General features: G+C 41.9%; 3 protein-coding genes and 1 long non-coding RNA gene across 5 annotated transcripts; 1 reads left to right on the top strand and 3 right to left on the bottom strand.

Moving 5' to 3' along the window:
* The first annotated feature begins 52 nt into the window (after positions 1–52).
* dhrs12lb (dehydrogenase/reductase (SDR family) member 12-like b) lies at positions 53–3,743 on the top strand. Its single transcript, XM_071926873.2, has 10 exons — positions 53–381; positions 918–1,051; positions 1,129–1,211; positions 1,389–1,484; positions 1,618–1,699; positions 1,802–1,863; positions 2,003–2,107; positions 2,328–2,418; positions 2,926–3,063; positions 3,231–3,743. The coding sequence occupies exons 1-10, from the start codon at positions 326–328 to the stop codon at positions 3,392–3,394; spliced, it is 1,011 nt and encodes a 336-aa protein (XP_071782974.2). The 5' UTR covers positions 53–325; the 3' UTR covers positions 3,395–3,743.
* A 478-nt stretch (positions 3,744–4,221) lies between these two features.
* Positions 4,222–15,508, bottom strand: LOC139932901 (cullin-3-like). 2 transcript variants are annotated; one of them, XM_071926842.2, is made up of 16 exons: positions 15,258–15,508; positions 12,752–12,949; positions 11,940–12,053; positions 10,553–10,713; positions 9,245–9,359; positions 8,903–9,131; positions 8,588–8,733; positions 8,220–8,396; positions 7,524–7,694; positions 7,255–7,362; positions 6,604–6,728; positions 6,403–6,499; positions 6,062–6,196; positions 5,677–5,863; positions 5,417–5,562; positions 4,222–4,807 (listed from the first exon to the last, which is right to left on the bottom strand). In XM_071926842.2, the coding sequence occupies exons 1-16, from the start codon at positions 15,315–15,317 to the stop codon at positions 4,676–4,678; spliced, it is 2,301 nt and encodes a 766-aa protein (XP_071782943.1). In that variant the 5' UTR covers positions 15,318–15,508; the 3' UTR covers positions 4,222–4,675. The 2 variants fall into 2 exon arrangements, with proteins under 2 accessions (XP_071782943.1, XP_071782942.1); XM_071926841.2 differs by having other exon boundaries at positions 6,062–6,200; positions 6,404–6,499.
* A 408-nt stretch (positions 15,509–15,916) lies between these two features.
* LOC139932938 (uncharacterized) lies at positions 15,917–27,241 on the bottom strand. Its single transcript, XM_078287786.1, has 3 exons — positions 27,163–27,241; positions 16,625–16,852; positions 15,917–16,308 (listed from the first exon to the last, which is right to left on the bottom strand). Exons 2-3 carry the CDS (start codon positions 16,845–16,847, stop codon positions 16,076–16,078), a joined length of 456 nt encoding a protein of 151 aa, XP_078143912.1. The 5' UTR covers positions 16,848–16,852; positions 27,163–27,241; the 3' UTR covers positions 15,917–16,075.
* On the bottom strand, positions 17,325–19,186 carry LOC144542140 (uncharacterized). The gene is made up of 3 exons (XR_013507120.1): positions 18,854–19,186; positions 18,694–18,766; positions 17,325–18,237 (listed from the first exon to the last, which is right to left on the bottom strand). It is a non-coding gene; the product is annotated as an uncharacterized LOC144542140 (long non-coding RNA).
* Positions 27,242–27,659: the final 418 nt, after the last annotated feature.

Raw genomic sequence — 27,659 nt, 5'->3', positions numbered from 1 at the left:
GCGCGGCCGCGTCACCACCCCCTCGCCACTGGATTGGTTATTATAGACTTCAGACAAAAAGGTGTTCGCACGATCTGACCGACCCACCACTTCCTTTCAGGAGCTGCCACATGATGTTACACATGAATGAATGAAGTGATAAAAGTTTGTCCTGATCTCAGCTGACTGTGGCTGACTTCGTGTTATTCCCATGCGAGTCGGTAGAGAGCGGTAAGTGAATGGCACATGTGATGTCAATCTGCCACAGCGGTGACCGGGAAGCTGCTGACCCTTCTCCCACACTGCCAGTGCGCTGTGGGGAGTTCACTGATGATGAGAAGCAGCAATGTCTCTGTACCGCAATATCATCTGGTTTCTGAAAGGAATCCACGAATACACAAGGTCAGTCGACACTTATTTGAGTTTTGCCGCTTTGATGTGCTGCTTAGCTGTTAAGTCATTTTATATTACTGGAGAGGGAAACTGCTTTCAGAGATCTGCTTTGTGAATTCCAGTTAGGTGTAGGCGAGTGGTATAGTGAGTTTTCATCAGGGCTGTTTAGATGTGGGAATTATTCACTAAATCTCATTTATTGAAGTCTAGAGTTTACTGAAGAGAGTAATATCAAAGGACTGATCACTGTATGGCACTTGCAGCAACACACACACACTCTCTCTCACACACACACACACACACACATACACACGCCTTTTCACTACAATTACAATAGTGCCATTGACAGCTGAAGTGCCTAGTCATTTGTAGATGGCACTCACATCAACAGCTGACTGATTTTTATTAGAGCCAAGATCTGGAGAAAGAAAAAACATTAGTAAAACTTAATCTGGGGAATTCTGTCGACATTTAATTCAAGTCTGCAGGCAGAGATGGATTAGTGGGCCTGTCTGTGTGTTTTGATGTACTGACGTTGCCTTCAGGAATGGATATGAGGCGGCATTTAAAACCTTTGAGGCCAAGGACCTAGATGTGTCTGTGGTGGGAAGGTCCTTCATGGTCACCGGAGCCAACAGTGGCATCGGCAAAGCAACCGCCATGGCCATAGCAAAGAAAGGTACATGGAGAAGATAAAGATGAATGCGCTATATTGATATGTAGATTAAACACTCATGATACCCGTTTTCTTTCCAGGCGGTACGGTGCACATGGTGTGTAGGAACAAAGATAAGGCCGAGGAGGCCAGGGCAGACATTGTCAGGGAGTCTGGGAACACAGTGAGTCTCTGTGTGTGTGTGTGTGTGTGTGTGTGTGTGTGTGTGTGTGTTAGCCTTGCACATGCCTGACACTAAGGATGTGAAAGAAGAGACAAATGCCACACTTTTTGAGAGAGAGAGAGAGAGAGAGAGAGGGAGGGGTCAGGCTTGAATGATTACTTAATCTTGTTATTCTAGGAGGTATACATCCATATTCTGGACATGTCAGAGACACGCAAGGTGTGGGAGTTTGCGGAGGCCTTCAAGAGGCAGCATCCCTCCTTGAATGTGTTGGTAGGCATCGGACATCTCCTTTACTCTTCGCCACACATAACAAGTTAAAGTTGAACAAAATACTTTCAAATCACTCTTTGCAAACTGATACGTTGGATGCAACCGCTTGATTTTTCTTTCTTTTTTGTGGCAGATAAACAATGCAGGGTGCATGGTAAATAAGAGAGAGGCGAATGCAGAGGGACTGGAGAAGAACTTTGCTACCAACACTCTGGGTGAGACTTCTTCCTCCTGCTGGTCAGCAAGCTGCATGCTGCCGCTTTGCATTTGGTGAAAGATGCTGAAGTTTTATGGGTTTTTTTCTTTACCCCCCTCAGGAATGTACATCCTCACCCAGACTCTTATACCACTTATACAGAGGAGCCGGGATCCAAGGGTGGTATGTACGCACACAAACACACACACACACACACACACACAAGCAAACAGCTCATCTGCATCATCAGGACAGCATAATGCCACTGTTGTCCATCCTGCAGTGGCCGTTCTCTAAACACACTGCGCCTCTTTTCTCGCAGATCACTGTGTCCTCAGGAGGCATGCTGGTCCAGAAACTCTGTGTCGACAACCTCCAGTCGAAGAGGGGCTACTTTGACGGCACCATGGTCTACGCCCAGAACAAGGTAGGAGCGCAGAATGTGGTCCAGGTAATCAGAGAGAAGCAGTAACAGGGTTAATAAATATTTAGCTCCGGGTTTGTGTCAAAATTCTGTCTCACTTGGTTTAACAGTGAGCTGGAAAAGAAGACATGACGGTGATGCAAAATACATTTAAAGTACTGAGAAAGACAGAGCTTAGAGCTATATTTTTAAGACGAGGTGATAATGTGTCGTTTCCTACCAGAGACAGCAGGTGGTGCTGACAGAGCAGTGGGCCAAAGCCAATCCTGTCATTCACTTCTCTGTCATGCATCCAGGCTGGGCTGATACTCCAGGTACTGTCTCTTTCTCTCTCTCTTTCTCTTTCTCTCTCCCTGTTACACACACACCAGAGTTAAAATAGTTCTGGGATTTGCATTAGTTGCATTTATTACTTTTTAGCTTCAGTTAGAGGTTAGGAATAGGTTCAAGTTTAGTATTTTGATAGCCAGGGTTATATTAATGTATATATTTTATGTTTCCAGTGCTGGGAAAAAAAAATCACAAGTATGCATTATTGGAGATTTTCTCTTGGATGATTAAAGTTTATTCATGTTTTTAAATTGTGCCTTATTAATTACTGGAGGATCCACTCTTAATGCACACTGCACTTTCAGTTTGGCTTTGACTGAAGAACTGAAGATAATTCCTGATGATTTTTACTTAATCTGTTGGTACTGGAAGCATTGTTTCCATCAGTTTCATTTTAGTTTGACACATAGAAGCAACAGTAGCTCAGTTTTACTTAGTATTAATACCCTTAACACACACACTAACCTCGACTGCTTCCTTCCCACTTGCAGCTGTTTCTACGTCGATGCCTCAGTTCCACCAGATGATGGGGGAGCGGCTGCGCAGTGCAGAGCAAGGGGCCGACACTGTGGTGTGGTTGGCTCTGTCTAGGGTGGCCGCCAGGACGCCTAGCGGACAGTTCTTTCAAGGTGAGCTGTATGAAATCAGACCGTTACTTCCACATATACTCGAGATGACACTCCTTCCATTTCCATTCACGTAGGACAGTTCCAACCACCTCCGATTTACCACAAAATGCGCATAGTAAGCATACATTGCCATCATCTTGTGTTCTGTCATCACATCTGTATTCCAGATCGTAAGCCTGTCCCAGCCCACCTGCCTCTGGCTTGGACCCACAGCTCTACTGGAGAGATTCAAAACTTCATGGCCCAGCTGGAGAGCCTGGCCAAAGCTGCCCAGTCTCAACCTGACACACAGCTTAGTGGAGCGCTGGCCCCCCCCAGAGCCCAGGTGTAGCCTCAACACTGTTTTCTCAAGTCTAACACAAATGTTAAGCCTTGCATCTCATCGACCTATCCAAAGACTAATAATGACCAGATTAATGAGTGGAAAAGGCCAAAGACATTACTAGGTCATAATAAATGTTGTGTAATCGTTCTGATTAATGTACCTCTAATTCTCCCCATTAACATTTAAGGCAGCTCTTTTCTGGGCAGTGTATAGCTCCAAGTCACCTGACATGATCTGTGAGCGGTAGTGGTACCTCATGCCAACACCCTTGTTTACTGCGTTCTTGCACTGAAAATTTCATGAACTATTGATTCAATGACTAAATGATTCATTTGGAGTGAACTGAATACCTAATGGCAGTTATCAAGTGTGCCTGTCACTATTTGTATTAGATAAAAAAAACTGATAAAACAGGGTTCTGTGTTGTCTGTTGAATGTTGATTTCTGACTCATGGCTCACACAGGGAATGTTTGTATTAAGAGAGGTGTTTGCGTGGGAGACAGTGCTGACGCACTCTTACATCTAAGATGGAGATGCTGCTCCCCTTGGTGCCCGCTGAAAATAAGAGCAATTAAGTGAATGAGTTCCATGTACTTAAGCAGCACAAGCAATCTGCTATATAGCAATTATACAGCTGTAAGAAGATACCCGAGATATGCATCACATGGTAATCAGAATGGGACATAAATGGCCTTTGTCAAATGGATATAATGTGAAAATCATGCATAAAAACTTCATCAGATGTGGAAGACAAACAAAATATTTCTGTAGCTTACAGTTGTTTGATGGATAGCATCTTAAGAATAGATAATTGGTGGAAAACCACAGAGCATCAATACTCAATATTTTTATTTCCGTTTTGTAACAATCCACATTTGCTGTTTTGTTTTTAATAATTTTCTCATTTTTTATACAGTATTGAAAACAAAAAAAAAAATAATGTGGTGCATTCACATTTTTCCCAAGGGATTCTTTGCAAGTTTGATCTCTACAAGGGTAAAACAGTGAAAAGCTTGAAGCTGGATCCATCCATGTTAAAACTCACAGGGAAAAGGAAGAGTGGGCCTGATTTAAAAATCATCTACATTTGATGGATGTTTTTCTGCATTGACATTTTTTCCCCCATTTCTATGCGGTTTTATTGGTTTTTGTAAGGGACGATGAGTCAGGTTCCCAGCATTTATCTTTAAAAGAAACTTCCAGTCCATGCGAAACAGTCCAAAGGAAAAAAAAAACATCCCATTGCCCCCTCCAGTCTCTTTCTCCTCACATCCACAATATTCTCTCTATGCAACATAGGTGTAGACTTTACGATCCTCGGGCGTCCTCGCCAAGTACTCTCTTTCTATTAGTCCTTCTATACGCTTCTTGATAACCACGGGGCTGGGAAGAAAACGCGCCCGGAGCTGCTGAGTCACCTGAGGAAAGAAAGACACGAAATGTAAGAAAACACACCTTTGACAATAAAAGCCCAAAGATTCCTCTTTAAATTATTATGCTTCTTTGTAGAGCAAGTCATGATCAAAATACTTGGAAGGTGCAGCATCAAAAAAGAAGATGGAAAATTATTGGATAAAAATTGCTGCTTATTAAAGAGTAACTAAACTAAATTGGTATTTAAGTAGTAGTTATGAATTACCACATGCCGGTCATATTGTCAGCATTTGAACACAAATGTGCCGGTGCTCTATTTATCTCACTAAACCTGGCTCAGTTCGCCCTCCAGTGGTTAAAATGAGCAACCAGTGTTCAGCTGGAAATGCAGCCTTGTAACGACAATTTTCCTAAGACACGTCATTTAGTAAAAGAATGTTACCACCCCAAGAATAAAAGGTATATTTGAGACACTCAACCCCATTCCTCTTCTCACCAAGCAGCCCAAACCCAAACCCCCCTCTTCTCCCCCGCTCTTCACGCCCACTTTCTTGCATTTTTCAAAATCACCCAGCAGACAGAGAGAAGCTCAAATTAGGTGCAAAGTTACTCTTTAAGGACACACAGCCACAGTAATTGTGTGAGCTCCCTACCTCTGCCACCAGGACATTGTGCTGCATCTTCTTCCTGGACTTCATGATTCGGACAATGGCTGCCTCAATCTCATGCTTCCTGTCATCGTCCACCTTCTGCCGTGTCTCTTTCCTTTCGGGGTCCGACTCCCCCTGTTTAGCAGCAACTGGAAATAAGACAGAGGGACAAGATGAGGTTCAATGCAGTGACTGAACGAGATGGGGCAGACCGACATTTCAAGGCACTGTTTTATATAAATAGTGACTATCTTAACACATACCTGTCTGTATTTTGACTCTGTGCAGTTTGGAAGTAAACTGATCGTTGACTGTAAACACGTGGCCGTTCTCAATCTCCTTGGACTTGGGCTCCTTGGTGAGAACTCTCTGTGTGGGCTTCCCACAGGCCAGCGACTGCAGCGCCCGCACCAGCTCCCGCTCTGGGATGTCTGTCTCCTGCTGGATCTCCTATAGACAGGAAGAGAATGGGAGATAATAGAGTTCACATTAAAGTGGTTTCCACACTTAACAGGATGCCCGAAGTCATACACTAAGCAAAAACAAACTTAAGTGCAAAGAGGAATTACAACAGCCGTAGACAAAACAATTCAATGGGAGAATGGGATTGAGGAAGCCAGATGAAGAGGTGCTTATTGGTGTCCCTACCTCGAAAGTGGACTTTTCTCTGTTATTGAAGAGCATGAGGATGGTCATCTGGAAGGTGGAGACCTGCAGTATGTGCTTACGAGTGTTAGAGCCCGTCACCTGGGCTCCTCCTACACCCACTTCCGAACCATCCTCCTGCAGATAGTGTAGAAAGGAAGATAAAGTAAAGTAGAGACTAAATCCATGAATTGTCTTGCTGCCCTGCAAAAACAAGTCATTCCTCTATCTCAGTCTGAATAATAAGATCATATTTCTTATTTGTGGTCTACAATAAATAAAAACAGTGAGTTACAACCATCAGCTGGATTTCAGTGTTGCTGATATAATGGCATTGCTTCTACCTTTTTAACAACTCCGTAGAAGGTTGCGTTGAGGTCTGCTGAGCCCATGTGGTGCTGGAGTGTGAGCTGTCTTCCACTGTGTTTGGCCAGGTAAAACCTGTAAAAAGAAGTAGCCAGGACCAAATTCCTTAGCGACTGCACAAGGAACTGCCTTGAGCCTTCACGTGTAGTAAAACTTTTCAGACAACTCGGAGCTCCTACCTTCTGAAGACCTCAAAGGCATGCCTGGGAGAAGGGGGGATGGTGCATTTGGGCGTGGCCGACTGTGTAGGCCAGTAGCCTGTAGTGAGGACTCTTACTGTGAGGTCGACACCACCTAGAGACACCTGAGAAAGAGGGACACAGAGAGAGGCACATGCAGGTTTTTAAGAATGAGCTTCAAAACACACCATGAGAAATTCACTACACAACCTGACTGACCAGTAATTACACCTCTACCCCAACATGATCTGTACAGGACAGGTCTAGGTCTCTTTTTGTGACACCCACCGAGTTCCTTGTTCTACATTTTTTTAGAACTTTAAAATTGTTTTAAGAAAAGTGATTTTGTTAAAAAGAAAATAGATGTGAGTGTGCAGGATTTATTGAGCTTGAGTATGTTTTCACCAATATTGTACTTGATTCATGGACCAAAGATTACCCGCAGCACTAAAACACCTTGTTGAGAAATTCATTTTGGACGCCCCAGCTCTCTCTTAAGCAATTAATTGCAGATTGCAGATTTGGACATTGCAGAGGTTCATATTGCTATTTAGATTTTTCATTTTCGATCAATTGTTCAGCTCTAGTTCCTATGTGCGCCGTGTTAAGACATAGGATTGTTTTGCTGAGTAGGATGTTTGGCTGCCTTACCCCTGTGGACTGTAAGTGTTGCCTGAACTCATCCATGGTGGTGTTGGAGATGCTCATGTCTCTGAACATCCCTTCCAGTTTAGAGGTGAACTGACAGCCACATTCTGTCTGCAAAGAGGAGAGAACAATGAGTTGGATCTGCTGACAGGGATTTATACAGGTTTTATGGGCAGACACTGGGCTGCATGAGCACAGAGGGAGAGTGAATGATGAACAGTAAAAAGGCACACGGACACACACCTACATTAGAAACGTTCTCATGCTTTTACCTTGAGCTTAGAGATCATGTTCTTCTCGGAGTCGTCAGAGACACTCTTGTTGGTGAGCAGCCTGCGGGCGAGATGCTGTTTGTAGTACCTTTCAAACACGTCCTTCTCCTGCATGAACCTGAACAACACCATGGCTTTGTCCAGGATCGACTCCACCTCCTGCTCTGTCAACTGGACATATTACAAGACAGGGAGACAAAGAATAAGGCAATGTACAGTCGCACAAACACCTGCAAATATGTTTTTCTTGCAGAGTATGAAAATGTGGAGACAGTATTTGTTATGCAGTTTGAGAGAACTTGAAAATAAAATAAATCTTATGCTTTATCATCCTATATATGGTGAGCTGAGAAGTATGCTTTATAGCAAAATGACTTTCTATTTTTTCTAGTTTCTTTTGGTTAGATAATTCTGAAAGCATTGAGATATGTTTCAAAAATGGCTTCAATGTGGTACTAGCTGTAAAGCCAGGCAAAATGGCAGTGTACTTTATATAATACCTAGGAATACATTTGTTATACAACACAAAAGTCAACATGATGTATGGATGTACAGTATCTTGTAAGCTGAACACCTGGAGTGACACCGCAATAAAATCAATCCACTGTAAATCTGCAGTCATTTCAAGCTGCAGTACTACAGATCTGCTCACATGGCCAACTGCTGTTTTTATATGTGCTCAAAGTAGCCACATACCCCTTTGACTCCCTTCTTGAGCTTATCATCAATGAAGAGCGACAGGTACTCTGGTGAGCGAGAATTGAGGTTAAGGAAATACTCAAAGTCTCCAGCAATGGTTTGCTTGAAGAGCCTGTCGTTGTTGAAGGACTCAAGCAGGAAACGGTCAAATCGTGTCTTCAGGTCTAGCAGGCCCTGTGTGGTGAGGTGGCAATCATAAAGAGCTGACATCAATGTATGTCACTTAATAAAACAATCAATTTTTCTTCCAGTTACAATTTCAAGCAGGCTTCTCCAAGTTGCAATGCATCCTTTGAGACATGAACTGCAATAAAAGTAAAGCTGGATTTTTGGACTGCATTTTTTGTCCCTGAGGAAAAGCATACCTGGATGTAGTCAACGGGGTTCTTGCCCTCTCCCTCCTCAGACACCAGAGCCTTGCCCTGCTCCCTCAGGTAAGAGCTCATACACTCACACATGGTCTTCAGGCCATTTGGCACACGACTAAACAGCTTGTACATGCAGCCCAGGTCTAAGAGGGAGACATGGGGGAAAAAAAACTTAAAAATAGGCTGAAGAGGACTTACAAAAAGGCTGAAAAAAGGAGACAAATTCCTTGCTTGCAATTGCATGCTACTATTTGAATGATCATTTCAACAACACAAGGATAACATTAATGCAGCAATGCAGAGGTCTTTTACCTTCAGTCTTGCCATTCTTGAGCATATGGACCAGGCCAGAGTTCTCCATCTCCACGATGGTCTTCATGTGTTTGGAGATGAGCTCCCTCTCCACCACCTTCACGATGGGCTCCTCCGTAGACTTGTCCAGGCAGTGCATCACTCTCTCAATCTCCTCATTGATCCTGGCTTCCACCTTCTTTATGTAGACGCTGGCACTGTTCTCTGCTAGGAACTTTTGGCTCTCCATCTGAGGAAGGGGATTTAGACATGTTGTTGGTTGTTTTAGGACAAAAGGCTTTCAGTGGTTGCAAAAACACAAAAGCACCTAGAAGGAGCCCAACATAATCATGGCCAACTCACCTGGAAGAATTCAGCAGACATATCTAGGAAAGGGCCCTCAAAGTCTTCCTCATATACAGACCTGCCTTCCAGGCCAAGAATCATCAGCATCTGGCAGGCATTTCTGATCGCCCCCCTGCAATGATCAGAAATTGTTTTGTGTTGAGGATAAAATCGTTATATATCCAGTGAAGAAATACAGGGTTCAATGTTGAGAAGTTTTTCACTTGTCCATTCAGGCCAGCAGGCCAGACGTATACATGCCCCTGTTAACTTTCACCGGCCCAGTAGGCAAAAATGAAAATTGCCACTTTTTCATAAAATTAAAATAATAAATTGGCCCTTGTTGCACTTACAGTATTTTATTCATTGATAAGCCCTCATAACTAACTTGTAGCTTTTCTGTATCTAAAAAGCAGTAACATAGGAAAAAAAAAAAAAATAAATAACCCAGGACATTAATGAGGCTGGTAAGTCTTGATTCATCCATCTTACCAATACATTAATTGGACCTGATGAGAGGTTGTCAGCTAGCTGCTTTGACAACATACAGGCTTGGTACTGACAGCTGTTGTCATGGGCATCGAATGTGTGCTCACAGCAATTGTCTGTGCTTTTAAAAATGAGACAGCCAAGTCTGCTTTACTTGGAAATTGCCGACAGACGGTGCAAACAGTATGGTATTGACTCATCACTTTCAACTCAGGAATCTTGCTTCCACGACTAAAAAAAAAAAGTCTTTTCTTCTTTGCTTTGTAATTTGAAGTACCTGCTACCATGTCCGCACCACAACTCTCTACACCAACTCTGAGGTGGCATTCAGTCTGACTGGCCACAAAAAGCACAGCAGAGAGGAGAGTGGGCCAATGGCAAAGATAACAGGCTTATCACCAGGTGAGAAATAGTAAGGCCAGAAACTTTTTTTCAGGCACTGACTGACCAATCAACTGCAGTGTTGCCTCTGTAATTTTATGCAGCTGTGTTGCTTAGGGGGATAATTCTAGTTTTGTCCCATATCTGTCTTAGTTTGAGTCCAAGTTATGTTTCAATTTGAGGATGTAGTACTAAAAATGTTTTGTTAATCATAATAAAATCATTACCAATATTTGGACTATACTTATTTTAGTTTTAGATGATAGTAAGCCTAAATTACAATGTTAATTTTGATTTCACATTTTCTCTTGCAGTGGTGGTAATTTCCTTGCTGTAGTGGCATACCAGTGCTACATGAAAACAGAGGAAACACTGAACTGGCCGAACTCAACGTCTTACTGCCCGGGCCATCGGGCAATCCTTATTGTCAAACACTGAAGTAGGACTCCTGCCTACCTGTCTACAACCTCCCCCTTCCTCTCGCGTGCGATCATGTCAAGTAAGGTCTGTCGGAGGTGGTCTCGAATGCAGCCGTAGCGCACCACTTGGTCCCTGAAGATGATGAGGCCCAGGTTGTACACATTCTCCACGTTATTTTGCTGGACATAGACCCGGTCCTGGAGGAGAGTGTGGGATGAAAAATGACATCAGATTATTATTCTGTATCTCATTTTTTTTTTTTTTTCTATAATTTTGGAATATGACTAGCTTTATTTCATTGGTGCAGGTCTGAGGGGTGGGTGGTATGGGCGGGCTCAGGGGTTTGGTACTGTTTGTACTTTGTATACTGTGAAAATCTTTAATAAAAAGACCTTGATTAAAAAAAAAATGACATCAGATATGTATGAATAAAGTACCATGGCCAAAATCGGCCTCATTTACATTTATGTAAATTTATGCATGTTCAGAGCTTTATGACACTTTAGAAAAATAGGCTAAAGTCTATTCAAGAGTAAATATGCATGCAAAGCTTTTGAACATTACAACCCCACTGAAAGGTTGTAAGGCGTTTGTAAGGTCATGAGAGCTGCTGAATAAATGAATGCTAGATGTCTGAAATCTTCCCTGAAAACATAAGTTTATGCCATAGTCTTGGAGAGATGCTGCTTTACAACCAAGTAAATACATCTGGCGACGACAGCTTAGTTGCACTTGATGTGTTTATGTCTCGCTCTCCACCAGACGTCAGCAGACAGCGACAGACAACAACAGCAGGCTGCACTCATTGCAAAAAAGCGGTGAGCCTAAACTATGCAGCAGTTAAACAACTGAAAGCCAACTGTCCAGGGGTAAAGGAGGGAGGGGGAAAACAAGGTGGAAGGAGGAGAGAGTGTAGCGAACAAAAGAACCCCAGGAGAGCTCTGCAGTCTCAATACTGGCTGTGTCATTGTTTGCTTGTACCTATCTCAAGGACTCTCTCACACACACAATCCCACAAATACTTTGGGCTTGTTGCCTGCTCAAGTAAATCAACTAGTCTTGCCAGATGCCCAACAAAATGAATAAATAAAGTAACAGAGGCTCTTTGTTAGGCTCACAAATAAAACAGCGTCTTATAGTCAAAGTCCAGGATAGGATGTAGTCTAGATGAGGGTGGGCCACAAAAGTTGGACACAAAAGACCATTCCTTCAAAAGCACAAACAGGGACAGGGAAAGAGCACCAAAATCCACTTGCAGAGATGATGGAGCCCAAAATTATAACTTTTAGTCTTTTCCCACTCACAACCAACAAATAAAAAGGCACTGCCACTGCAGGCAGAGAAAGGGCTATGTAAATAATCCGTAACTACCAGTAAACTATTCAAAATGAGTATGACAAAAGTAGCACAGCAGCCCACCTACCATGTACATGAGGATGTCTCTGATCATAACCATGGCAGTCTGATGGTCATTCCAGGCTTGATTCAGTGTTTGCAGAAAGTTATTGTTTAGAGATTTTAGGACATCTTCCCGTACCTGAAACGAGAGACAGAAACGCTATCCACAACTGAAGCCGTATTAAGTTATCCGAGGAACAAGTCACTCACTAATCAAAATTAGGCTCTAGGACAAATGGGAAATGACTTTAGGTAGAGAAGAGGTTTACAACCCCTTGCTTCTTGTAGCTGTCTGGATATGGGTTGTTAGGCTTGTTTCTCACTAAACTAGAGTGCCACATCCTTCAGACAGATCCACCTAACCTGGCTGAAAAACAATTTGACAAGAGAAAAGGTGACCAAGCACCTCTCAGTCGAGCTAAGATTTTGCCACTATTTGTTTATGTTGTTTATGTTGAGTGGCATTTTGCTGTGTGTATATGGTGTCTATCTCATCAAGAGTTAGTGTTTGTCATGAAGTACTGTGACAAACTCCTCTTTGAGTATAGAGCAACACATAGGGGATGGATTAGGCTATTTAATTCCTCCCGTATCTGCCTGTATAAAATTGTGCAGTTTTACATTGAAATGTATACAAATCATAGGTAAATTTAGATTTTTAAATCCATCAGAGACAGTACTCTAAGGGTGGGAAACATAACAGAAAAAGCACCAGTGGCAATGAATTCTCTAATTTTAGCTCATTTTTATGCTTGACAGGTCTACTCAGTGTTTTGTAATTAATTTTAGCCAGTAGTAGCCAGTAGAGCTGCATGAGTGAGGGATATAGTTCTTTACTTTGTTAATGAGGTGCTCGGTGACGACCTCCCGCAGGCCTGTGTAGAGCTTCTCGCCATGCTTGTGGAGCACCATGGTGTAGGCGTTCCTGTACAGCTCCTCAAAGCTCAGCCCACTGTTGTTCTTCCTCTGAATCTCCTGGATGGCATTCTTTAGAAGGTCCCAGATGTTGTTCACATACTTCTCATCCATCGTCATCTAGGAGGGACAGAAGGATGAAGAAAGTTTTAACTCCCCTTTGTTTTCTCTTGGCATAGCTAGATGAGGACAGTGACATCAAGCAAAGTCTTAGGCCTAATCTTTGTGAATACAAGTTGTTAAACCAGTACTACTGGTGAGGAAGACACATATGCATCATATGCCTGCTCATAAGTTGTTACTAAACTCATCATGTAGTTTGGCAACCTTCTCTTCCACTCACACGGAACTCACTTAGGCTACACCCTTGTTTAATGTTTCTAAAGGCCGACTGAAGAAGACTCCAAAACTGTTCCTGGAGGCCCTGTGGCTACTCATGTTTATGGATTGTGTCAAACCCTCAATTTGACAGTGTCCAGAGCTTTTTGGGTTGCAGCTACATCAGGCAGGGTATCTCACCTTATACCCGACAATAACAATGAGAGGGACATGGCCTGTGTACGCATCGATGACTTCAGAGAGCGTGACAGTGAATCATATGTCAGTTGCTAAAACATTTCAATAAATATAATACTCCCTAGCTAATAGGATATTGCAGTGCTGGTTAAAATATTGCTGTGTCAGGCCAAAATAACAACCAAATGACTTAGGCCTAGTACTTGTTCTGAGACGTAGGGGTAGTGATGTGTGTGAAGCGACAGAAAACACACAGTCAAACACAAAAAAAAAACATTAACACATAGGATCAAGTCTATACAACATGTTTGAACAACACAGAATGAAAATGTGAATATGAAGGATAGCATGTAGGCCTAAATTCCATAATGATAATTCATAACTTGTCTTACAACAAACACTGGTTATGGTTTTTATTGCCCTGCCTATGAACATATAATTAGCATAATTTATGAGAATTTAATGAAGAAGAAAGCATCATGTAATGGGAGAATGGAAAAACCCCAAAATGAGAGTGCTTGAGAGAACATGGTGCTTGTGAGTCTTCTTTGAACATCTAGCTTAGCAAAAGCACAGTGTACTCTTCTACGGCTACTCTTTAATCAAATCAGAAATTGACCTGAAGGCAAGACCTCTATACTGCCACAAACACACAGCCCTGTAGGGAGTACTAACTATGTATTACAACTACAGTATATTGCTGTTCAAGTAACACTTTCTCAAGAGTCACAGAATGGGAATGTCTTGATGGCTACTTGAAGTACTATGAACGGTAAGAAAGTCAATTTATTCAGCCCTGAATTTGAGTTTCCTATATTCAGTGTCTTAAGGCAGTGACTACAACACCGGACGATTAATAGTGGGTAACTAATGGACAGAAATCCTGATCATGTACAAGCATTTAAGCTCAACATTTGAGTCAAGAATTGCACTCCCCCATTCACTAATTCATTCACTCACCCACCCACCCACTCACAAACCTGGGTATCCAACAGAAGAAACAAGCACTTGTCTATGGTTCAATCCAACAGTCCTAATTGTCAGCAATGACAGGATGTTGCAGTGGCTATGCAGACAGGCCTGCATATCCCACACCTTACAAACTCAACTGACTATTCACATACAGATAAATTGAGTGTCAGATCGCATAGGCACTAACTTAAACCGGTGTTCTGTGGATGAGAAGTTATATTTTGTGACAAATGAGGGATCAGTTAGTTGGGTTGGCAGGTCAGTCTGCAAGGTGACAAAGCAAGCTTGCAATGTTCAATCAAAATAACGCCAACGTAATTTCTCGTTAACATAGCGTAAACAAGCATAATTCAAGTTAGTTTCGGCATGCTTAACGTAGTCTAGGCTGAAGTTGCGTTAGCTCACATGCTAACATTAACATCTAAGTCACAATTTCTTACTATCATAATATCAATAACGTTACTTTCACTGACGTGCTTGCTAGCTTTAGCTAAATAAGTTATGGAATGGGATGCTAACATTAACGTTAGCCAACTAAAGATAGCCGTTACCATAACGCTTGCTAACGTTAGTTGCAGACTGGCTGCAACTTAGCTAACGTCAAGTTAGCTAACATTAACAGGCCTGCTACCTAGCTGCTATTTGCTAGCCTGCCATTAACGAAGTTTCCTTACAAATGCTAACATTAGCTAATGCTAAATGACGATGACATTTTGAAACTAGGAAGCTAGCTAGCTAACGTTAACTGAACAGTTGAATAACTTAGCTAATTTTGTGCAGGGAAGTTAGCTAGCTAATGACATAACTTGACACTGACGGGCTTTTCTCTCAGGTTTGATCAGCTAGCTAGCTAGCACTTGCTAGCATAAGGATCTGTCATCCCCGGTACTCGCGTCTCAGAGTTAGCGTCTCAGCGCTCAGATAGCCGGTAAATACTTACAGGAAAGGCTCGTATCCTCATCTTGGTGTCCTTCTTGGTGCCGCCTTTGAGATTGGACATGATTAGTTAGAACGACTGTCGTTTCTAAGTTAACTTGAAAGACTACATGAAAGGCGGCTGCTAATTTCTCTAGCAAATGGGAAGTCGTATGGAAACTCTTTGACCTCCCCTTCGGGAATTAGGTCCGTCTGTATCTCTGTTGTGTTGTTGTCACTCGCTCTCTTCTCAGTCTTTTTGGCTAACGTTAGCTTGTGTGCAATGATGGCGGACAGCGATACTCCACTGCGCAACGCCGAACTCTCGCGAGAGGAAAGTGACGAGACTGACAGGTGCACTCTACAGGTTGATAATCATAATCATCAAGTTGTATACAGTGTTGAGAACTTGTTGATATTGTTGTTGTATGTATACTTGTTGTAATAAAATAGTAAATTAAAAAAAATAATCATAAAAAAAAAATCATAATCCTTACACCAATTAGCGATTATCGCTATCACTTAGGTTTGGTATTTGTGTAGGCTAATAGTCATAGGAAAATGTTTTTTTTTGTTGTTGTTGTTTCCCCAATAGATTGCTTTAATAATTGCTTTCACAAAATAACTGACTGAATAACTGACTAATTATTGGCCTGAAATGGATTGACAAGACAGTAGGCAATAGACCAATGATAGAAACACTTTATTTGGTGAGTTTGTACTTCCCAAGTGCCCAGCTAGATTTATCAAAACATGTAGCCTAGATCAGACCACCATATCGAGAGCTTGCAGAATAAGTAGGTGACTTGAAGGCCAATAAACCAACCCAAGCTAGAATATTTTTTAAGAGAGAAAGAAATTATCATGACCACTCTTGTTGCTGGCCATACTGTCAATGTCAGATTGACCGTGCTCATTTTCATCTCTGCTGTTCTCCAGTAGCGCAGTGTCGTTATCAGAAGAGATCCTCTGTATGCGCCACCTCTCACTCTTTGCAGTGGCCAGCTGCAGATTCCACCGATGACTGACCAAAGGCTGGAAGACTGAATATCTTCTCACTGTCATGACGATGCTCTCTGGATAATCCGATAAAGAGAAAGAACAGAATTAAGAGAGAGGCTACTGTCTCACCTCTTGCGGAAAAAGAACTATAATTTTTTAAAAGGATCTATGTAGGCTATACAAATGTTACAGCAAAACTAAGTCCATATAGGAATGATATACAACTATAATTGGAATATTATACCATAGAGGATTTTAAAAAAAATACCATGGAGTATGATAAAGCCACCATTGATAAATCCCAATAGGAATATTACAGGAATATTCTAGAGTTTTGTCTGCCATAACAGCTGCCAGACTTAACAGCCATCAAAAAGTATATTAGCTTACTTCTGTATTCTGCCGCCAGGATGGGAACTGTTGCATTCTTTCGGAAATTAGCCCCAGCTCTCCTCCTCAGCCCCATGTTCTCCAGCTCCAGTTTTCTGATTTCCGAGCGCATCTCCCGGATCACCTGGATGATCCTCTGTTCGCTGTCCATGGTGCTGACTGTACACACTCCCACCGCGTCTGCTTCTGTGTCACTGGCACCCCACTTGCCACACGACCCCATTTGACCTGTAAACACACAGACTGTCTGTGAAGGCAACAGTTTCTATTTCCTTTTTTTTTTTTTTTAGTCGACGGTGATTTCAAAGCCTGCCAGTTGGCCAAAGCGGAGAATTGAATCGTATCAACAACAAAAAAAAAAGTAAACAACCAATCAAAAGGAAGCAATCTAGCTGTCATCAGACTATTGACAGTCGGGTCACGTGACGGGGAGAGTGTTATTTTCTTCTTCGTGATCGGATGCCTTCCACTTTCCCTCCTCCTGTTAAATATTCATGTACTCTGTCAACGTAAAGCAACAATAGGCAATCCAGACAGTGAGGCGTTGGCTTATAGCCTGTGGTCTAACATAGTCTATTGCAAGGTGATATAGGGAGAGCTGCTTCGCCTTCAAAACTCACACTAATTCTCCAAGAGAGTGTAACTAAAATCTAAAAAGACTGAGTTAGAAGTTATTAGCTTTTGTGTAAGAACCTTTTATTATCTAAACCATCACTTTCTTCTTCTTCTTCTTTCTCCTCGACCTTGTTTACTGCAAGCGGATCAGATGTCAAACACACCCTTCTCAATTCCCACACTGATATCCTCATGATCAGGCCTCCAGACAGCAGCATTTCATACAAAATCCTATAAAGCCAGCGTATCACTTTGTCCTGATTTACACTCAAAAATGTCAAAGTCATTGTGCAGCACTTTAGCTTGGCGCTGGATCCACCAAGCAACCATCAATGAAAAAATCAGGGGATTGCACTCAAAAATGAATTTTAAATCATTTATTGCAAAACAGCAGCAGGGGAGTAAATAACAAATATTTCAGGCTGCAAGCCTTTTTTCCAGTGTGTCTAATTTTTAAGTGCAATCCTAGTTTATACAAAAAAACAAACACTGTGAAGATAAGTGTAATGGATGACTGTCGTGTGTGTGTGTGTGCGTGTGTGTGTGTGTGTGTGTGTGTGTGTGTGTGTGTGTGTGCTTCTTTATAATTACATATTTGTAAGAATGAATGTGATGTAGGAAGAGTGTGCACGGCGCTGCTCTCTTGTATCTGCTGCTCTCTAGTGTCCACTCTGCAGTCCCAGCCCCATGACTAGCCTACTTACTGGACTCTGCCAGTCGGTTTTGTCACAGTGGGATTCACACTTTCTTGCTTTCTTGCACGGCTTCTGTGACACGGACACTGATGGAGATCAGTGCATACTGAGTAATAAAAGACTGTAAGGATGAGAAAAGATGATTCATTAAGAGGAGGCAGGCAAATAGAGGACATGGTGTTTAGCAGTATTGTGTTGCATATAGAAACAAATACAAAAGAGCGCAATATTGAAGGGAAGACGGTACGTTCTGTCCTCGATCTTCTACAGGAGGATGGATGGGGCTATTTAAGTCTATGGAGACTGGAGAAAGAAGACAGAAAGGGGAGAAAGAAAGTGAGTTATGGGTGAAAGCATTTTAAGTTTTATTATTTTGAATTCAATCAGGTAGACTTTAGTTTCATATGGTTTTTCCATGCAACTCCTGATGCAGTTGGACACATCATCAGTCCTGTAACCTTAGGTCACTAGGAGGTTCTGGTTTTCAACATCATCATCTTATTCAGGAACTCCTTTTCTTGTTAAATTTTGTTTAGTGATTATTATTCTTTATTTATTTTTTTGTTTGTTTTTGTTTTTAAGTAGTACTTTAAGTAGTACTTGAGATTCATTGTGAATGAAAAGTAGCCTAATCATTTTACTATTGCCTGTCTTGATGGTTGAGACAATGACAATAATAGGCTACATTAAAGACAATAAGTTACAAAATCCCTCTCTCAGGTAACATCCTCTTCCACCACAAGATTCATAGGTTCTCACCTATTAGAGTGATCAGGATAGTGTGTCAACGGTGTTATGTGGGAGATCAGAAGGGCCTCCATAGGTCAGCCACCTTGAAAATGAAGCCCATCAGTTAGAGTGCATCTAACTCTGAAAATGACATATCACAGGCAAACAGCACAGACGAGGTACAGCACACCTGTATCCAATATCTGGTATAGTGTGCTGTGTGTCACCGTGAACTCCTCATTGTTTTGCCTCCATGTTGCGCTCATTGTTCCATAACTCGCTTGGTGATATTGTAAACAGATCTCGATGGCACACATTTGAGCAGCCAAGTGCAGTCGCCTGTTTGTGAGTGGCGTGTTTCAACACTGCACTACATACTCTGAGTTCCTCCCATTTCACAGAGTGGTGTGTAAGCTGTTTGCCTGCTGATAACGACCCCCTCAGCAACTGACAGATAAACTCCTCTCCCTGCTGCAGAGAGAGCTAGCACGGGACGCTTAGATGTGACAAAAACTCATAGTGAGTAGTGCAAAGTGAGACTCTCGCTGCAATTTGTGAGGTTGAACTAATTGTCATGTTACTGTGGTTGGGCACACAGCACACAAATTCATCTTCATCGTTATCATCAACAACAACGACAACAACAACAATAAGAAAAGAAAGTGACATTTATTGACAAAGCAAAGCAAAGCAAAGCAAAGCAAAGCAAAGCAAAACAAAACAAAACAAAACAAAACAAACACTTATTTGCCACATATAACGTTAATACCCAAGTTGCCCAGCAGATGGCAGTGTAGCGTGAGCTTCATGGGACGCGGCCTCGTGAGGCTTCACTCCATATGCAGGCACATGACGTCGGCCAGCAGCAAGGTAAACTCAAAGGACAGCAGCATAAAGCGGTGCATTTGAAAGCAAAGGTAATTGATTTTACGCGCAAATGATTACAGAAGCAGAATTTAATGCACTGCTTTTGATTTGAGCTCTTTTCATCGCCGCTACTGTCTTTGCAAACATGACACCGGAGGGTCAGGACAAATGCTGCTCCCTTCAGAATCCCGCACTCATCATTTTAGCCAAGTTACTTTTGACCCGGCGCCAACACAACAAAACAGGAGCAGTAATTTAATTTGCCACTGGTGCCGACCTTGAAGCAGGGAATGTAGGCTACCAGAATCCCAATAGGCCGAGAACAGGCTTCAAGAAAACGTCCAGGGAGCTGAGAGAGGGTCAGTCTGTTCTGCCTCCAGCATCAGTAACAACCAAGACAGGCTGCTCGCCGCTTTAGGCCCACTTTTGTCCTTCAGGTTGGGAGGGATGCATTTGTCTATTCCAGTTTTTAAGGTAATGGTACCGGTCAATAATTCATTCACCAAATGTAATGTCATCAAAGTCACAGAACATCCTATGTGTAAAAGTCAAGAATAATTGCAACATCACAGTCAAGGCCAGGGTTCGCCCAAGGCCAATACTAATATTTTACTTGGATTGAAGCTGTCAATAGCTAATATTTTGTGTCTGTATTTAAGGATATTCAAATTAAATTAGGCAATTTCCATGCCAAAGCAAATCAAAAAACTGACAAGTGTTAAGTGTTTTTGACAAAATGTTATTCTTGTTAGGGTGAAAAAGCCTCTGAAACAGCATATAGAGACCATGGGATGCTAAAACTCTCCATTAAAACCCGGGATAATGAAATTCTTTTAGGGCTAGCCTTAAGGCAGGATGACTCACCCAGTCTATTCAAGAGGAATTTGGGGATACAAGCCTTTAAATAAAAAGAAAATTTCAAAGCAGCAATTGTACAAACTATTCATTGCATGTATAAACTGTTTATAGACAGGGAGGAACCTCCATCATATCAGTAGTAGACGACATGACTGGTGGCCAATATCCGATATTTAATAAAAAGTCAATATCGGCAAATCGATATATCGGTCTAACCCAAGACATGCACCTCCATGAGCTTTAAATCAGACGGACAGGCACAGGACTCACTGGACACGTCACATTGGAGTTTAGAAAGTGTCGCCTCCCCATTTGAGAGGCGCCAAATGAAAGGAATAGCACAGGAAGACAGGAGAAATGTAGGACACATCTGTTTTTATTATCTGATACGTGCCAAGGATGTCTCATGGTGCTTCCATCAGTCATGTTTACATATCTCTTTACATATCTCAGGGAATATGTAACATGATGATCCTATTACGGAGGTCGTATTTTGATGTAGTTGGCATCTCTGTTGGTGTGATCAAGTACCATGAAAGCTAATGTTTTCCAAAGTGCCCTTAAGAGAGTTTAAAAAGGAAGCATAGACATTGATCTTTTAGAAATTGCTTGGTCATCATATAACCTATAGCCTTTTTTATCACTGTGGCTTGTCACCAGGAGGAGCTATAGATGATATGAAGCTAAGAGGTTAGATGGATTCTCAAATCCCCTTAGTAAAAGACATAAAAGTGTGTTCTGTTACTCCGTAACACATTAGTAATGTCCTGTATGGAGACACATCTCCAATCCCATCTCTCATCACCCAGAGGGAACAACTGTACCAGAGCCCTCTTTCAGCCATGTGATGTGATCTGATCGTAATTACGGTCATAACTTGTTGCCCCATCGAAGTGACACCTTAAATCACCCTGGTGAAAATATCTGGGGTCGGAATTCAATATTGGTCGTAAAATCTAAATATAAGGCCCCAGAGACCGAGCTGTTTTGCAGAGCTCTGGAGTAGCTGTCTGGCAAAAACACACACAAGGTAATTAGGCTTGAAAACGGAGCCCCGGCCATTTACAACAGGGCAACTGCTATTAAGAACCAATTTGGATCAGCAGCGTTAGTGTAATATTTGCAAAATGTTATAATCACTTTTTGAAAATCAAAGGCTGAAGAAGCTATTTGTGAGGGCTCTCTGTCTCCTGCCCTGTGTGTCCTTGTTATCCAGCATGCCAGTGTTTCAAATAGAGACCTGCAAGGCTTTCCAGCCACTCAACTGTCTTTAATGACATAGCTCATAGCCAGTCCCATCTAACAGCCTTCATTATGACTCAGTAATCATAGGCTACATTTGTTTTTCTTTTCCTGTCTCTCTCTCTCTCTATTGCTCTCTCTCTCTCTAGTCCTCTATATCTTCCTCTGTCTCTCTCCCCTTCTGTTTGTCTTCCTCTGAGCAAGAGGAATCCAATAGTGAGCAAATGCCGCTACTGGAGAAAGTGTTTGTTGACTTTTCGGCACAGACTGGAGCTCTGTAGGGGAGCAGTCTGTTATTTATGGCCCAGGGCCTTATGTGATTGGCTGAGGAGAGATATAATTATGTCTGGTGCTCAGCTTAGCTAGTTTTAGAGTTACAATAGGTGCAATGTTGAGTTCACTGGTTGCTAGGTTACTAAGTGGAGGGTCTTCTAGTGTATAGAAGATGTTTTTGATCTAGAGCTGTGTTTGGTGGTTGGACCCTTTTCCTTATTTACCCTCAGCCCTGGTAAGAGAGTTGCTCATGTAAAGCGTGTTTGGTGGCAAAGGAGCTCACCTGAGAAATCATAGTATGGATTCAGCTTGGCATTAGATAACTGTTGATGTTAAACTTTGACTCAGGCTAGTTGATTAAACTAGTTCTGCAATTTTCTGTTGAAGGAACCAATGTAGAGGAAGCAGAAAATCACAACATGAACTACTCACAACATGAACTACTACTGCACAAGGTTGCAATTGTTTATTATAATTATTTTAATTATTTAGTTTTGGGTGCTCAAAATGGACTCAAACATGGTATTGTGGTGCTGAGCTCAATTTCTGGCGCATAAATAGTACACTGTAAACTACACTTTCATTGTATTCAAACAGAGCAAATCATAAGCAACATATAAAACATTTAAAAATGTTTGTTTGCTGAAAAATCTAAAATAATGAAAATCTGTGCCTGTATACTGTATTGCAATATCCCAATCGCAATATAATAATTCCAATGAATGAATGCAGCTCTATAAGACCTATGGAATCCAAATCCTAGCCTATTATGAAGTTATGTCAAGGGAATTGATGTATAGTGTGTACTGCACAGCCACCATTCAGCCCTTGCTATCACGGTAGTTAATGCTTATAGCAGAGCGCTCGTTTGGCTGACACAGGGCTAAGTCAACATAACATGGCATAGAATGACCCACTCTAGTTCCTGGTTTGTCGTTCAGTTGTCTATAATCACTACCAGTATAATCCATTACAATACCATTGTGGCATTGGATCAGTTAGCTTTAGTCTGAACCGGTAGGACCAGTCCAGCTCCAACACATTTCATGTTTTATTGATGTTACTTTAACTTCAATAGCCTCTAGCTACCAAGTTATTTTTTTAATATCATTGCAGATTGGGTTGATGACAGTTGCTGATCTTATCGCCCCTATAAATGATGATGGATAGTGGAACACCTCGCACCATTACAGATACATCAGTAGACCGCACTGTGAATATGGGGAAGAGAGGTGAAGTGAGAAGGCTGGATTTCTAGGGTTTTAATATAGAAGAAGCAGGATAAAAAATCTTATAGACCATCACAGTAGTTGGTGAAGGGGTTGACCGAAACCCAGGGAGTTCCTGAAACAAAAAAATTGTTGTCTATGTTACACTGACATAAGGAATTCCCCTTTATGAAAATAGTTACTTATAAATATTGTCCTAGTAGTCTTTTTCTCCTCATTATGCAGAGTGGTCAGACAGGGACCATGAATGGGACTAATGGGATTATGTGAGTGTGAATCGGGCTTATTCCATACACTCGCAGTAAAACGGCAGCCACGTTTTGTCAGTTCCCCAAAGGGGGTGGGAGGTGGGGGGGCAGAAGATGAGACTTTAACACTCCACCATAGATAATCCTATTGTGTATTCATACCATGGCTTATGTGATCACTGTCTTAAATAATACATGTGTAGTCACATCACTAGTAGAAAACACTGGGATGGGAAGGGAATAGAGGCGCAATGAGTAATCCTCATCTAATCCATTTATTTTGAATACATGGGCTGCCATGGTTAATAAATAGTGACGTGTCTATCATTTTCATAAGCTTGCACAGTGGCATTTCCAGCTTGCCCTGCTGAAATAACTTTAATTTCACTTTTCAGTGCAATTCTTGGTCTTCAAAGAGGACATATATCAGCACATTGAGTTTTATTGTGCTGTTTTAATCAGATTTGTTTTTTTTGCATTGATCAAAATGCATTTAGGTGATAATTCAATTCCGGGTCTTTTTCAGGTCTCAGTTTATTAATACCAAACAAGTTGGGAAGAAAATATATTACTGTGAAACCTAAATACCAAATGAAAAATGTATTCAAATACTGTACATTTTCAAGTTGGATGGTGAGTGTCAACATTCTCTCTCTCTCTCTCTCTCTCTCTCTCTCTCTCAGATGAAAAGCAGCCTGATCACAATGCAGACAGGACCCACGTCGGGGCGGGCAGCCTCTAGTTTCAGTGCAGGGTTATTAAACATTACATGACAGAGTGTCGGGGCCTGGCTGAGTGGATAGTGTAAGTATAGGCTCCCTGATTAGTCTTCTCTTCACAGCTAATTAGTGGTGTGATCTGATGGCAGGCTGTTGTGACAGTGGGCACTGGACGCCGGTGTCTGACTCACAACACCAGGCTGTCTGTGTGTCTGTTCAAAGTGTTTATCGGTGGTGTAAAGGTATGATGGTACCGTATGGTTTTGTAAACCTTTCCCACCTGACAGGTTAAATAAGCTTGGTGTATGAGTAATTTAAAGACATGAGGGCTTAAATGAGTGTGCTTCTTACAATGCTAGGTTATGACTTTCAGACCTGCACAGATAATAATTAAAATGATGCTTGCATATCACAACTTCTACTTTCACATCTCCCCTCTCTCTCTCTCTCTCTGTCTCTCTCTCTCTCACTCTCTCTCTCTCTCTCTCTCTCTCTCTCTCTCTCTCTCTCTCAATTCAATTCAATTCAGTCAGCTTTATTGGCATGACATACATGTGCACATGTTGCCAAAGTATAGATTCAAACATAAATGAGATAGAAATAAAGTCAAATAAAATGAAATAAAATAAACTGTATATTAAGTAAATAGATTCTTCATTCTCTCTCCCTCTCTCTCTCTCTCTCTCTCTCTCTCTCTCTCTCTCTCTCTCTCTCTCTGTCTCTCTCCTTAGTGTAGCTTGGAATGCAGTAGTGCCACTTGCAGACCGCAGTGTCCAGGGAGCCCTAAAAAGGGAAGGAGTCTCACTCTGGTTCCTGGCAGCTAGTGGAGGAGGGGAGGCTAAATTAGGCCTGGTTTCATTGACTTCCAGTCCCCCGAGTCCCAGCAGCCCTGCAGCCTACAGGAGGGGAGGCCGTCTGGTGCTCAGAGCCTCTGAATCTGCCTCACAGCTACTCCAGATGCTGCCTGGGTAAGTTAGAGTCAGAGGAAGAGATGATGTGCTTAGAAAGCCTGAGATGAGAGGTCAAATCTCCTGATAATACTCTGGAGTGCCTGGAAAAGCAAAGTGAAATAGCCTTCACATTAAAGGTGCTATGTGTAGCATTTTAACATCAATAAATCATTACCACATTCATTTTGAGACATTAGCATAATTACTGTTAAACAACGAGACCATCGCTGAGAAGATTGACAGCCTCTATGGCCTTTACACTGCATTTTACATTGGGCGCCACTGGGTTGGATTTCGCGGGAAATCCACTATATTGCTTTACGGCACAACGGGATATTGATTTGTGGCACAAAACAACCGTACTTGCCAACTATCCCGATTTTCCTGGGAGACTCATTCTCCGATGGTGTCATTTCTCCTGATTTTCTTACATATTTTGATCAAATTTCAAAATCTGCTCATTTTACTATATTTGTTCAAAATAGCAACACAAAAAATCTAGGCCCTATAGAGAGCCTAAGTCCCTCCCCTTCCGCTGTCCCCCATGGGACCTTATTTCGGAAAAAATATGTACGGTAGTCAATGGCGAGAGACAAATAATTGTTTGATCCCGTTTGAATTGTGCCATGAATTACACATATGATGTGTTGTCAATTTAAAAGATAATTTTGCAAGTCAAGAAAGTCGCAGTTTGTCGTAAAACTGTTGAAGTATAACTGTAAACTGTGAAAATATGTAATTAGAAATACTACACACCCAAAAGTCGCGTAAGTGACGTTATAACTTTCTCTCTCCACAAGCTACCCAGAGCCGCTGAAGCTAATATAAGTCCCTCTCAGATAGCAGTAGTATTATACACAGCTGGAAGGTAGACAGTAAAAACGGATTTAAACTGGTTTAGGATAGTTTTAGTACAGTGGGGGCTAACGATGCCTGTGTGTTTCGTATGTTTCGTTCCATGTTGGTGTTGGTGACGTATATTGTGCGAGACGAGAGATGTAGTTCACTGAGCGGTTTCACACAAAACTAAACGTTACTTTACTGTTTTACGACAAACTGCGACTTTCTTGACTTGCAAAATTATCTTTTAAATTGACAAAACATCATATGTGTAATTCATGGCACAATTCAAACGGGATCAAACAATTATTTGTCTCTCGCCATTGACTACCGTACATATTTTTTCCGAAATAAGGTCCCATGGGGGACAGCGGAAGGGGAGGGACTTAGGCTCTCTATACTATCACGGTCAACAAAATGCGTTGATGACCAAAAATGTCATCTCCATGGTTACATACAGTAGTTAGTAAATTGGTAGGTAGTTGGAGCCAAAGGTATTCATAGTATTCCCATGATGTCACAGCTCATTGGCTGTGGCTATCATTTGATTAAGATCACCTGCTAATTTATTACAGTCACCTGTTATTTTCCTACCAAGATGGCCGTGTGGTGATGTAACAGAATACTATGAATACTGCAAAGAAGCAGATGATGTTTTAATAATATATTAGAAAAATAGGAAAATAATTCTGCACACTAGCCTTTTACTTGCAGTGTGCAGAATTATTTTCCTTGTGTACAATAATTAGATTTTTGCACCTGACCAACTGACCTTCGTCTGAGTGCAACCAACATCTTTCCTTTTTTCTTTGTACTATATTTACATTGTTATTTTATACATAAAAAGTCACCAGAATGCAGGAAGTACGGTTTCTGAATCTGGGTGTGGACCACCAGACCCCCGCTTTGGTTTGGAAAATCTCCCTATTTCTGGACTCTCAAGGTTGGCAAATATGGTAGCAACATCCTCTGCCACAGGGTTACTGGGAAATATGGTCTTAATTTTGAGAAACACTAGCACCAACATGGGCATGAGATAGAGGCTACCAAATGTCTCGACCATGGTCTCATTTGTTTACGATAATTCTACCAAGGTTTCACAATTAATTTGACAATATTGATTTTTAATGCAACACCTTTAAATACTAAACTTTCGATTCATCGCATTATGTGTTGCACATAACATGCAACCTGCTCAGAACGTTGTTTTTTTCTGCTGATATAATGCTCGCTGTCTCTCTCGCTCCCACTCCCACTCTTTTCTGCTCTTTACCTTTTGCTGCGCTGTCCTGTGTGATTGACCGTGTCTGTTTCTCGGCGCTGGCAGCTGCAGACAGGTGCTGAGTGCTGCTGAGTGTTGCTGTGTGTGTGGGCTCCAGGGGCCCGTCTCAACCTTCCAGTGATAGTTTGACAGACACGGCCCTGGGGGCGGAGGAAGAGGCCACATGCCCGCACCAGCCTTACTGAGGAGGAACTAGGGGGGTAAGTGAAACCCTGTGACATTGTACCTGACAGGGGTGTTGTGGTAACCTCGGTGCCCTTCCTTTTTTAAGTCTCCAAACAGCAGCTTCTACAACACCCCGCTTCCTGTTTTACCGAGCTGTTTCACTGCTTATCTCTGAGGCTGCAAACTGGTCAGATGTCATGAGCACTTCCTCTTTTCACACACTCATAGACTGCAAGTATACAAACACACAGGCATGTGCGCATACACAAAGCACACACACACACACACACACACATACAGTTATGAAAATGGAGGGAAAGAGG

The sequence above is a fragment of the Centroberyx gerrardi genome, chromosome 13, assembly GCF_048128805.1.
Source record: "Centroberyx gerrardi isolate f3 chromosome 13, fCenGer3.hap1.cur.20231027, whole genome shotgun sequence".
In the NCBI taxonomy this organism is placed as follows: domain Eukaryota; kingdom Metazoa; phylum Chordata; class Actinopteri; order Beryciformes; family Berycidae; genus Centroberyx; species Centroberyx gerrardi.
Note: the sequence above shows the minus strand (reverse complement) of the source record. Positions and strands in the feature narration are given on the sequence as shown.

Coding starts and splice junctions, on each gene's coding strand:
- LOC139932901 (XM_071926841.2), bottom strand. CDS start 15,317: ATGTCCAATCTCAAAGGCGGCACCAAGAAGGACACCAAGATGAGGATA. Junction 7,695..8,219: donor TCAAGAAGGGAGTCAAAGGG/GTATGTGGCTAC, acceptor TAATATGTCCAG/TTGACAGAGCAGGAGGTGGA. Junction 6,500..6,603: donor GCCTTTGAGGTCTTCAGAAG/GTAGGAGCTCCG, acceptor TTCTTTTTACAG/GTTTTACCTGGCCAAACACA.
- LOC139932938 (XM_078287786.1), bottom strand. CDS start 16,847: ATGGGGTCGTGTGGCAAGTGGGGTGCCAGTGACACAGAAGCAGACGCG. Junction 16,309..16,624: donor CCTGGCGGCAGAATACAGAA/GTAAGCTAATAT, acceptor CGGATTATCCAG/AGAGCATCGTCATGACAGTG.
- dhrs12lb (XM_071926873.2), top strand. CDS start 326: ATGTCTCTGTACCGCAATATCATCTGGTTTCTGAAAGGAATCCACGAA. Junction 382..917: donor GGAATCCACGAATACACAAG/GTCAGTCGACAC, acceptor CGTTGCCTTCAG/GAATGGATATGAGGCGGCAT. Junction 2,108..2,327: donor TGGTCTACGCCCAGAACAAG/GTAGGAGCGCAG, acceptor GTTTCCTACCAG/AGACAGCAGGTGGTGCTGAC.